This window comes from Aquila chrysaetos, chromosome 1 (genome assembly GCF_900496995.4).
Source record: "Aquila chrysaetos chrysaetos chromosome 1, bAquChr1.4, whole genome shotgun sequence".
NCBI classification, from domain to species: Eukaryota; Metazoa; Chordata; class Aves; order Accipitriformes; family Accipitridae; genus Aquila; species Aquila chrysaetos.
The window spans coordinates 44,490,942-44,503,866 of NC_044004.1; the positions used below are offsets into that span (position 1 = coordinate 44,490,942).

The 12,925-nt window shown below is 46.1% G+C and overlaps 1 protein-coding gene across 4 annotated transcripts in view; it reads right to left on the reverse strand.

Annotated features, from left to right (window-relative positions):
• TLL1 (tolloid like 1) overlaps nt 1-12,925 on the reverse strand; it is a 162,731-nt gene that overhangs the window by 134,075 nt on the left and 15,731 nt on the right. Inside the window, exon 1 of one of the 4 annotated variants that reach the window (XM_041124304.1) lies at nt 5,445-7,232. The exons of 1 other annotated variant lie outside the window; for it this stretch is intronic. In XM_041124304.1, the coding sequence (XP_040980238.1) occupies nt 5,445-5,601 (157 nt within the window). In that variant the 5' untranslated portion in view covers nt 5,602-7,232. Of the gene's footprint in view, nt 1-4,494; nt 4,657-5,444; nt 7,233-12,925 lie in introns of those variants that run through there. 2 more of the 4 variants (XM_030015059.2, XM_030015068.2) reach the window with 2 other exon arrangements.

Below are 12,925 nucleotides of genomic sequence, written 5' to 3' on the forward strand. Positions count from 1 at the left end.
ATACGACATTAAAGGGCATCACAGATAAGTAATGGTGGAGAATTCTGAAAAAAGAAATATGACTGAAAAATTAAATTCTTCAGTAGTCTGATTTACCCTATAAGTTTATCCACAGCAGGATGGAGGCCATTGGAACTGACTATTCAGAAAAGCTTGTTTCTGTTTCAGCTGCCTACACTATGCATTTACTACATGAATAGTCACAGTTCTGTCAATCTGGCAAGTGATATTAGCAGTACAACCTCTACATTAGTACAAACTGCACAATATACCTTTCAGAATTTACTGCATGACTGAAATATAAAGATGAAAGATCTCAATTATCTAAATCATGCAACAGATTCAAAATGTATAATCAGAGGTTTGAAGAATTGTCTTGTTACCAGACTGCACGATTAGCATGCTTACAGCTGAAAATACATGTCCCAGAATACAAGACACAAACTAAAAAAAACCAACCTAGCAGTATAGAAGGCTGCTGCTATAACATCAATAAACAAAAGTTAGATTGCAGTTACAGAAGACACCATATAATAATTATACTTAATGTTTACCATTAACTTTTCATGTTCAGATACTTTACAAATAAAATACATAACTAGGTTTCACACCTGAGTGAGGTCCCCGTTACGGACAAACCAAACTTTTTTTATTATTATTTATAAAGGTGCAAAGAAACCAAATGTGTTCCTTAGATTCTCACAGGAGTGAGAAATGGACACAATGAGGAGAGGCTTTCTTCCTTTTCTCTTATTCTCAAGCAGGCACACATACATACAGAACTTGTTCTTAGACAAACAACAGCAAGCTAACCAACTCCCAAGTGATGAAGCTGTAAATCTAATTGTTTGTCTTTATTTTTTTTTTTTTTTTACATTTGTATATAGCTTTACTGGGAAAAAAATAAAAAGCCTCTGTTCCAAGGCAAACAACTCATGCATAATTTGAAAGAAAAAAAATCCCAATTAAGTGTTTTGTGTAAAAAAAAAAAAAAAAAAAAGTCACCCAAAGTAACTACAATGAGAATATAAGTTTCAATGAAGTGTTCCTTGGGAGAAGTCTCCCTTGAGAAAAGTTTCCCCAGTGCAAGACGGAATTCAACTTAGAGCCTATTCCCCAAACCTTCAGCATTTTTTTTTAGGAAGTGAAATACCTCACAGAAGAAATGCTAGAAGAGATTTATCTGAGGACAGCCAGCTGCCCAGAGGCTGGAACAGTTCTCAGTGGTGTGGATATGTAACAAAACTAAGACTTGTTGCCTAATCTTCTATAGTTCACAGTGTTGAATTGGAAGATCACACCAGCATGTATGTGTGTGTCTTTTTTGTTTGTTTGTTTTAAGGAAACAAAACAAAAGCCTTCAAAAAAACCTTTAATATCAACTAAGTGCAGACTATGACCAAGTATTACAGAATGGGAAATGCTTTTCCTACCCATCCCACTCTGTATGTTTCTCAAGAGATATCCTTAATACATTATAAGCTGTGGCAACAATGGAAAAAAAAATCTTTGGGAATCCACAGATAAATGTAGATGCATGCTACCATCTGAAAAGCTTGACAGTGTCCATTTAAATCTAACTAGGCATTTTATTTTTTGGAGTAATACCTGATTTATAGAAATCATGATCTATGTTCTTAGATTCTTTAAAGCCTGACATTGCAATGAGTATGGTATTCCCAGTTTCACATCTTCTGGCAAATTAGACCCTGAAGATGAACACCTTACACTTGAACTTCACAATGGTAAACACTGCGGGCAATATCCTGCAGAGAAGCACGAGGAAATATCTGAGACATCAGAAGCACAGAAACTGTGTTACATCACATCCCGCTGTTACGGCATGCCAGGATACTTGTTATAAGGAGAAGTAGCACGACCCAAAATTCGTACATAGGTTAAAGGTCTGCAGACAAACACACAGGAAACCACACAGCTCATCAAGTTCTTCTGCACAATGTCAATAGCTTCCTTACCAACACTCATCTCCTCAACACCGTCACAACACTTCTCCAGGCTCTTCTCTTCCCTGGAGCCCTTACTCCAGGGCTCTCAAGGTGCTGGCTTCACTGCCAAGACTGAACTTTGGGGTTGTTGCATAAAACAGCTGCTGTTTTAGATGCCATTGGGAACGTCATTTCCAGAAACATTTCCTAACCCTACTATGCATCTGTCAGACTGCTGTTACCTGTAGATTTTTCACAAAGCTGGAAACACTGTAAGAAAATGTACTTTTCAGCCTCTATAGCATCCTGCACTACACTGCTTCTGGGAACTTCAAGTCAGAGGAACAGGGTGATTCTAGGTACACTCACTAAATTGATGCCTTCCTTATGAAAATGTTAAAATACACACAGAATACCCATAAATAATCCCACAGAATACCTATAAATAACACCTCAGAGGCTGTCGCTTTCTGTTTCTGGTAAATTTCTCCAGCTCTTCCACAAAAGGGAAAAACAGGGGAAAAGGGACCTACCAAAAGAAGATTGATTCAACAGAGTTAGGACTTTATCTATAAAGAGTTATCTATATAGAATTATAACTATATCTAACTATAGATCTGAGGCCTCGCGTACTGTGCTTTCTGTCACAAGATCACAAAGGGTTTTTTCATGTGGTCTATGGAATAAAAACTAAGCAGCAAACACTACTCACTGAAGAAAAACAGAATGCAAACAACTTTTAAAATACAGGTGAATCCACCTTGCATCAGCATATTTGGGGCATCTTAGTTGTGGTTGGTTTCAAAGCATTTTATTTGCTCACAAATTGTGGTAGGTCAAATTATTCTAGCACACCTGTAAAATCTGCATGGAGCTCACAAGAGTTTTTGAAGTGTGTCACTAGGTAAAACCCTAACTGACTTTGGGCATTCCCCTATCTGGCTGAGTTGCAGAAATTCACTTATATCTGGGACCTAACTGTTACCAGCCTGAAGAGTTAAAAAAAAGAGCACTTTTACAGCTTCAGCTGTAGGCCCTCGAGATGCAGTAAAAGCAGGTGTTAATTATATCTAAGATACAAAGTTTGCTTGCACCGAACACAATCTTCAGCAAGGATTATCCCGTTTTATCCTGTTATCTCACGCATAGAGAGACCATACAAATTTGAGTGTGAACAACTCACACCCCTGAGTGTGAAGCCTAGTTTTGTCCTTCTTTAGGGCCTCACTGTGGAAACCATCCTAATGGCAGATATTGGTAAAATTACTCATGGGAGTCCAAAATCCACCCCGGACGGTAAGACCTGACCTAGGGAGAACACACATTTGGGTTATGCTGTTAAAAGAGGCTGAGCACCCTCTATGCCCATCACCTTTGATCAGGTATCAGTAATTCACTGGCTAAGATTAATAGAGCATTTAGGGAAGGTTTAGCAGGAAAATTAACTGGGAAATAGTGTTGGAGGATCAATTTCATTAATATATAGAACTTCTAATTTTTGTTAAAAATCACACATGGTACAAACCCAGTGTGCAGCAGTGACATACATTTTCATTTCTGAAGAACTACTATACGCTAAAAAAAAAAAAAGTGAGTGGGCTATTTACTGAATAGAAAACCTCAAAGTGATTGCTTTTAAGACTAACGGGAACTACACACAACTAACTCTTCATGCATCTACTTGTCTCTCGACACAGTAGCATCTAAGTGCCTTGGGAAGAAGCAGCAGCAGCAAGAACTTCCATAAAACATTTCAACGGGCCCAACTTTCCAAACAAATGTTTCTTTCTCCAAACAAAACAAAACGATGGCGGAGAATTGTCAACACTGATCATATCGCACAGTCTTTTACTGTTGTCTTTCTCTCATGCATGACCTTAAAACACTTAGTATCATGAATTATAATTTTTAATTATTCCCACTATGAAACAAGAAGTACTAAAAAAATCCCGCAGCAAACAGAGTAAATACACATTTCTAATTATATGAAAGGATGCATATGAATGTTCCTAAAGAATTACAGACCAGAAGAAAAGCGTTCAAGTTAATGATGGCCAGTTACTTAGATATATATTTGTGAGTGCTAATTGGGAAAAAGTAACATTTTGTTTGCAGTTGTTTCTGCTCTTTTTGAGCTTGAGCATTCCTCAGTTGTAAGCAAGTAAGACCTAACGATTCACACTTAGGAACAAAATATTTTTGTGATTAGAAAAACATAGTGTCTGCATATTTGGCATAAACGTTCACCACATTCTCCTCAATAAATTAAACAAAACCACACAGACATAGCGAACACAACCTTTGGCTGAACTAGTTTTCAGAATATAAAATAACTAATTAATGCAAAAGAGGCTGCTGGAAAACTTGAGCACTTATTTAACAATAGAGCTGTTGAGAATGGACCACCACTGTTGTTGGTAACACGTTGGGGGGGGGCGTGGGAGGGGGGAAGCATCATCGAGATACACTTGTCTACTGAAATATCAGTGAACCCGGTTCCTGAGGTCAGTTCTGGTTGCTGATAACTTTAATGGATGAAGAATTGTACCTGGCATTAAGGAGGCTGAAGTCCTAAATCAGTTAAGATAAACGTTCTAGAAAAGCCCTCACTCGCTCTGCGAATAACTCAACTCTTCCCACGCAGCTTTCAGAACGGGCTCGGTCAGGCACCGAGCGAGCAGGGGGCACAGCAGCGGCCCCACGGCACACGCCGCGGGAGACCCAACCGCACCACCAACCAGCCGGCTTATAAGATAGGCACGCGTGGGCTCGCAGGGCTGAAAACCCAGCAGCTAGTTAGCCCCCCACCCACCCCCCTTCGGGCTGTGCACTTATCGCATACATATTCATAGGGCGGCGGGCGACCAGGGCCCGCCCCGGGTCCGCCCCGGCCGGCCCCATCCGAGGGGGTGCCCGGCCGGGGGCGACAGGTTGAGAGAGAGGACGGCGAGAGGGAGCCCGCGGGAGGCGGCACCCGCTCCCGCCGCGGGGGCGGGCAGGGCCCCGGCAGGAGCCGCCGCCACCCTCCGGCGCCGGGCCCGGCCCGGCCCCTCCGCGCTCCCGGCTTGTGCCGCGGGGCACGGTCCCGCCTCGAAACCTCCGAGCCCCGCCGAAATGCCTTCTGCAACTTCCGCGTCCCCGGCGGCGGCGGCGGCGTGCCGGCCGCGGGGAGCCCGTCCGGCGCGCCGCCGGGGCCGCGGAGCGAGGCGGCCGGTCCAGCCCAGCCCTGCCCTGCCCTGCCCTGCCCGCCGCCGCGCCCCTCTCCCACCTACGCCGGAGGCGCTCGGGAAGCCGTCCCGGCGAGGCGGGTCGCGGGTGCCTTCCCCAGGTGAGGGAGCCGGGCGCAGGGGCTCCGGCTCCGCCGGTCGCTGCTGCCCGGGGAGGGAGCAGGTGAGCCCGGGACTGCCCCCCTCACGCACCCCGCCGTAAATACAGCCGAGACAAAGTCACCATCTGGGGAGGGGGTGGGGAGCTGCGTTAGACGGGGAAGTCACTTACCGGCTTTGCAAGGATCCTTATAATCTATCGCCTCAGCTTTATCCTCTTCAGTGAAATCGTAAGTGTAGTCATAATCAAGGCCAGAGCAGGAGGAAGGCTTCCCACAGACAGTCCACCCGGCCAGCCACAGTGCCATCCTCCAGCAAAGCATTTTCATCCTCCCTCGGGCAGAGAGGTGGTGGGCAGGGAGCAGATGAATTAGGCGGCCGGTTCAGCTGTCCACGCCGGCTTGGGGAAGGAGGGTAAGGGATGGAGGAACCACAGGTTTGGGGTGGGCTTGGGGGTTGTTTTTTGTTGGGTTTGGGGTTTTTTTTTCCTTCTCCACCTGGAGGCTCTTCCGAGGGACGGTGCTCCCTAGGTAGCCCCAGTCAGAGGGGTGCGACACAGCGTGAGGAGCATGAGCGCCGCTGCCCCTCCTGCCCCCAGCCCGCCACCTCGCCGGGGAGAAGTCGCTGGGTGTGTGGGTGGGCGCAGGGGGTGGACTCAGGCCGGGAGATCCTGTCTGTCAGGGCGTCCCCTCGCCTCTGTCAAACCCCAGCCAAACTTCCCGCGGAGGAGGAGGAGGAGGCGGCGGTGGTGGCGGCCGCTGCCCGCGTCCCGCTCCGCGCCCGGCCCGCGCCCCGCTGCGCGCCCGCCGCCCGCCGCGCCGCCGACCCCGGTCCCGCTGCTGCTGCCGCCAGAAGATGGATCCGGGCTGCACATCAGCAAACTACCACGGGGAGAGGGGGAAAAGAGAAAGAAAGAGAGAAAGAAGGAAGGAAAGAAAAGGGAGCGGGGGGGGGTGGGGTGCACCAGAGCAAACCGCGGAGCCCTAGTGATGGGAGGCAGCAGCTACGCTGGAGGGAGCAAAGTGTCAGAGCTTCCCCCCCTCCGCACAAACACTTAGTCTAAGCTCTGTCTCTGGTCTGTCCCCCCCCCTCCTCCGTCCCCCTTTAACTTACGAAAACCTTACAGGCAACTAACACACAGTCGTCAGCATCCTGCTTACTTATTCATACAGTCAGGGTCAGGATCCGGGCTGCTTCTGATCTGCTCCCTTGATAGTCTTATGGAAACACACGCGCATTCACTATATGCCTCTATCTCCATATAGCTTTCTCTCTAGATAAGCAGTGCATGGCATTTAAACAACAACAACAAAAGAATCGAGATCAGATAAAACAATGCACGGATCGACACCCGGCAGCCAGAAAAGCCCGAGAGAATGGGTGATGAGGAGGACGGTGAGAAGAATTAACTGCAATTTAGGAGACGGGAAAATAAATCAGTGACTCTGTATTTCTCCCTCTGCTGCGGCTGCTTTGCAGTGTTAGCCCCATGAGCTGACGGGTGGGGGTTAAGGAGCGAGGGGGAGGGGGAAAGAGAAAAGTTTAAGCGTCCATAGTTTGTTTAAAACAGAGGAAGGCAATATAAAAGGTCCATTGGTCTCCAGAAGTTCAGCCAAGCAGCTGCGAACCGGTTCCAAAATGAAAGTAAGCACAAACAAACAAACAGAAAAAAAAAAAATTAATCAAGGCAAACAAAAAGTAAAATTGCAGCAGGCAGCAGCAGCGCTGAGATCTTGCAGTCGGGCTTTCCTGTTCTCACGTGGATCTCCAGGAAAGTGGTGGAGGTTTATTTTCCAAGCGAAGTTTCCGCGGGAGCCGCCGCCCCGCTCCGCGGTATCCTGCTTCGCCCCGCCGCGCTTCAGCGCCGAGGCGCCCCGAGCCGCTGCCGGCTGCGCGGGGCCGGGTTTTGTTTTAAAGCCCGAGAAGGGATCAGCGCGCAAAGCCTCATTTCAGCCGATCAACCTGGAGAGGGAGGGAGGGAGGGAGGGAAGGGGGAGGAGGGAGGAGGGGTGGAGATACGTGCTGCTGGAATAAAATAAGATCAAGCGGAAAAAAAAAATTATATATATAAATATATATATAGGTAGCTAAAGATCTCTCTCCCTCCCTCCCTGCCTGCCTTCCTGCCTGCCTCCTCCCCTCCCCCGAGACGGGCAGCTCCGATCCCGCAGAAACGCCTGAAACTGTTTCAGACCAAGGTGAGACTTTTCCGTAGCAAACTCTCCTCCTCCTCCTCCTTTTACGAGTTTCCATGGAAAAGGGCGGGGGGGGGACGGGGACGAGGGGTGGGTAAGGGGGAGTTTCCCCTGCTCCCATTTCGCCGGGGTGTCACATTTAACACGGACTTTTGAAAGGGCTGCCGCGAAGAAGCGCCTGCGTCTTTCTCTCACGTCCGAGCCCGCACAGGCTGGCTCTCTACGCACCACTTCCCGCTCGCCTTCCCCCTGTCGCAGGGGTGGAAATCCGGAGATAGTCCCTTCCCCGGGGGCTGTGCCAGGAGCGCAGGCAGAGCCGGCGGCGCGCCGCGCCCCTCACCGCTGCCTCGGGGCGCAGCGCCTCCCGGGCAGCCGCCCTGCGCGCCCCTGCCCTCCGCGGGCGCGGGCCCTCCGCGCCGCCCCAGGTGCCGGCACCGGCGCGGTGAAAGGCAATTACGCAAACTCCGGGTAGGCACAGCTTGCTGCCGCCGCTATCGAGGGGGTAGGCACAGCTTGCTATCGCCGCTATCGAGGCCGAGCTGCTCCCAAAACCGTGGCGGCGGTGGAGGAAAGGCGAGACAAAAAGCGTACTGCCTGCCCGGAGCGGTCCGTCTGCCCCTGCCCTCCTGCGAATAAAGGGTTAGTGTTGCTATAGATAGGTACTCTCGGCAGTTCATACCGTTAAAACTAGAAAGGTCGGTTAAGACAGAGCTAATGACAGCTTAATAACAGAGCATATTAAGGAGTCTAGCACCGAGTAACATCAGTGTCTTTGAAGCATCCGTGTGTTGTGCTTCCTGACGTTTCTGGCGTCCAGGTTGTGTCCGCATTACTCCCAGCTCCATCTTGTTGCTCCAAAGTTGAAAGCCAAGGAACGAGTGGCTGCCACGGAAAGGCTGTAGCCTTCAGTAAGGAATAACCGTTCTGTCCCAGCAGGTCAGTTTGCTGTGTGTCACAAGGCCTGCAAAAAGCACCACGCGCCAGATCACAGAAGAGCCTGAGAAACTTGTGGCCTGTTCCCTTCCCCTCTTCCTCAATGTAATTTCTGTGACCAGCTATCCCAGGTGCTTGGAACTGACTCCCAAGGAAGTTATCAGAGACCCTTCCTGTCAGTCCATCAGAGCAGTGTCGGGGTTGATGGCTACCTTTGCTTGCACAGTGTTACGGTGTGGTGGGCTGTGTTTTGCTAAAGAAACCAGTTTGATCCCATCTGAAATCTAGTTTCTGGGGGGTTTTTTATGTCCACAAAGAGATAGTTTATCTTACAGTGTCATTAATTACATGCTCGTTTCACATACTGGACCTCCCTAACCTGGTTTTGTTATTCTGCTCGGTCTCGTTTCATACATGCACACCTTTAAAAAGTTAATTTTCTTTCCTGCGCCTATGCACCTCCACCCCAAAAAGAAACGACCTCTGTCTAACAAGCACACGTGTTTGTCAATAGAGCTTTAGAAACGCACTGACTCTGCTGATTGCTTTACAGCCCCAGAAGAGGAATGTACAACATGCGATCCTTCACACGCCAGTCTCCCCAGCGAGGAGATTATTAGTCTCTCTCCAGCGGGAGATTAACTCTCCCAGCAAGGTAGGCGCTGACGTCACCCCCAGCCTCCAGCCGGCAATCTGCCCCCGACCTCGGCATCACCAGCACTAGCAGAGCAGCACCAAACCGCTCGCAGCCCCGAGGACAGCTGGCCTTGCAGAGCCCTGACTAAGACAGGAAACAAACTCAGAAACGCTAGATGGGAATCGTGCAGAAATCCGGGCACGTAAGTGCTGTTAACAAATAAATGTGTGTATAGGTCAGGGTAAAAGCTGTTTTCTGCCTGTAATCCAGAGCAGCCACACATTAGAATTACTGCTTAAAATAAGCGTTGCAGCTCTGCAGAAACTATTCTATATTGCTTAGGTATTAATATTCCCATCAGTCACGTTAGTAAAAACCTTTCCTCATATGAAGAGAAATTTTTTCCTAGTAACCAAACCGGTTGACTTTCTTTTCTAAAAAAAATAAAGTTTTTCCCCAAGTAACCTGTTAAATATTCAATCTAGCTTCTTTCATGATGCAAAATTTTGAAACATTTTAAGTACAAAATATTTTTTTCTTATTGCACATTCATGTCTACCATTCCAAAAAGCTCACAACTCTGATAATCCATCTGACAACACAGTCAATCAAAAATCCATCCTACAGCCGTTTCCAAAGAAACGAACACATAGCCAGGAAGACAGAATGCTTAAGCTGGAAGGAAACCAACCAAAGGAACACAACAACAGCAACACCAAAACTCCAAGCATTTTCCCTTTTCCTTTAAATTTCCTCATTTGGAGGTACATTACAGGGACACAGATAATGGTAAATGCAGTTATGTTAAAAGTGGTGGTGATATTTTTATATTTTTTTTAATCCAGAAAGCTGGAGGCTTTTCTGCTCTTCCCACACAAAAGAAGAACTTTAAAAAAAGGACAAGTATGCAAGAAAGACAGACACAATCACAGAACTAAAAAAATACATCTGAAACATCGTTGCTTACACCTCCTCCTCATTCTTTGGCTATCTGTCTCCTGCTTAGGCCTCCATCTCGTGTGGAGTTTTAGGTGGGTGGACACAATGGGCTTATTCACAAACATCAAGCTCAGCACATGCCTAAGGCTTTGAAGACTGAAGACCATGGCTGGTCAGCTCCTTGAGACTGGGAGTCGTGGGATTTCTCAGGAGGCTAACACAGGGAAGTTCAGTGGCAGCTGGTTACCTTCCCGCTTTTGTCTCCCGATAAAGCCATTCCTTGTCTCTGAGGCACCTAGAGCACTTCTGAAACAGCTGAAACTACGTTAAAATAGTTTCTAATTCCCCAACTTGTTATTCTGTAGGGAAATACTGAAGCTGAAAGTGCATTGTGGCAAATAGACTGTCTACAGGAACAAACAGGCATATACACAATCATAGATATATACTGAGTACACTATATAAACTAAAATTAAACTTTTGACGTTAAGATCACGAGTGCCTGATTTTTAACAGCAGTGAGCTCACCTGTGAAACTTTATTTCTCCATTCTCTCCCATATCTACTCATGTATTATTAAAGTTGTTCACTGCATGTTCACATACTTTCTTTTTCTACAGACCTCTGTGCTTAATTAACAAGAAGCCCTTCAATGCTGTGTTTTCTGTTTTATTTTTGAAAACATGCCCCATGCTTTATTCATTACACACTTATTCAGATCCTACTCTGCATACAGAGTTATTAATTTCCTCATGGGCTTTTTATGGAGCGTGTTGCTACAGTATTCATGTGCTTCAAAAATACTAATTAGTTTAGTTTCATAATACACCCCTCAGATGAGGGGATATTGTGACAGGATATGAATATTACACATGGGAAAGAGTTATAGATTGCCTGTTTTGATATCTTGTAGACCTGTCAGGACTTGGCACTACAGAAAACCTTATTTTTTCAAGGCCTGGTTCCCACTGGTTTCAGATGCAGTAATTTTACTCACCGAGTATCCAGAACTACTTCTAATCAAACCCTGGAGTTTTCAGGCATCTGAAAATGAAAATAATTAGCAAAAAGGATAATTTAAAAGCCTTGAACCAGCTTTATCAAGGAACTCTGTGGCAGAGGCAAGGGCTAAGACTCAAATTTCAAGCCATTCAGCTCTCAGAAGACTTTAGACAGCATTTCTCTTCCCACAATTCTTTTTCTTCAATACTTCCTTCCATTTCTAGAATAAACATGACCAGATTCCTGCCAGCAACAGCCCCATCATTGATGACACCCACATAATTCATCCACCACTGAATATTCTGCTCCTCCATGCAGTACCTGTTAGCATGAGTAGGTAGTCCCATGTTTGGCCCAGCATTTGAAAAGACGTGTCTCTCTTCACCACTGGATTTCACAGTTATTACTGGCAGAAGAGGGACAGCGAATCTTGGGATCCCTTCCAAGCTCTGGGAGAGGGTGTTTTTTAATAGCACACTCCCATCTGCTTGCTTCCCATGTCCATGTTTTGCCTTATCTTGGCTTGTTATTTCTAACCTGTCTTCATTCTCTCTTCAGTCTTGGCTGTTCATCCCAGTTTTGTTTTTCTTATCTAGCTAATGCTAGTGTTTGGTTCTCATCCCAGTTCCAGCTGTCCTAGTTGCACTTTTCTTTAATCTTATTCTGGGACTCCTCACTCTCAGATTCATCTTCAGCTGTGCAGGGTTGGGGTTTTTTGTTGTTTTATTTTCACTACCATTATCTAGTTGATCCTTTTCTTATGCCTCCTCACCTGATTTAACTTCTAGTTATGTTGGCACTCACCTTCCTTGCCTGTTCTTTACTCCAGGTATGCACCACAAAGTTGGTCTGGCTCCTTGACCTTATTTCCCAGTTACAGAGTTATCCTAGCTCCAACCCTTACATTGCTGTTCAGGCAGTTTTGGTTGTCTGCAACCCTCCATCTACCTCTTTTCTTTCACTCTGTTACTCCTCAGGCCAAGTTTCCTCATGCAAACAATTTCATTGTCCCAAAAATACATCCAGTGTTCCCATTGCTGATTTCTCCTAATCACATCCCGCATTCTTTCTCGGGAGCTTTGTGCCAACTTTACCACGCTGCAAGATCAGGTCTTCTTCCCCATCTATTCAAGTCAGACAGCCTTCCCTGCCTCATCCCATAGGTACAGCTGAGATGCATTAAGCATGTGAAATCATCACTTCTTCTCAATTAAGTTCCAGATCCAAGCAAGGCACAGCTCAAAATGATCACGTAAAATGTCACTGCAGGTGAGACACTCGGGTAAGAGAGCTGCTAAAACTGCATGTATTCAAGGCTGACTGTGGCGATAAGTTTTAAGTCCATAGTAAAGTTAAAAGGAAAAAAAAGGATACATCCCTTGACATAAGGGCTAATGCTCTCCTCCTTTCTGTTCTGCTCAAGATTTAACGACATTTCCTACAAGACTGAGCATACTGAAACCCTTCCAAAAATACTGCTATGATTTTTAATTGGGAGAAAACCCACAGATTTGCAAGTTTCATTTTCAAATACCTGGATAATTTAAGCTAATATTCTAAAAGAAAGGTTGAAGAACAAGAAATTAAAACTAAAGATCAGCTTGCAGCAGATACCTAGCATGCAAAACGTCATACCAAATCTTTACAATTAAGCAAAGGCATATAAGCAACTTAAACATCATCTATCAGCAGACAGTGTCAGGGAATTTTAATGCTAGATACCCAACCAGACTCTGTTTATAACATCATGTGTGTTATGCCCACTCCATTTTTAATGCTCTAAAAACTGCAGAAGAGCATAAAACTCCATTGAGAACAAATACTGATGTTAAAACGAGTAATCAAGTAACAACAACAAAACCAGTGGTGCACTACTTAAATTAGAAACTGTTCTGTGTTTGCTCAGCATCCCTGATCCTCATCAAGCAATAAATCAATTTGCAGTAG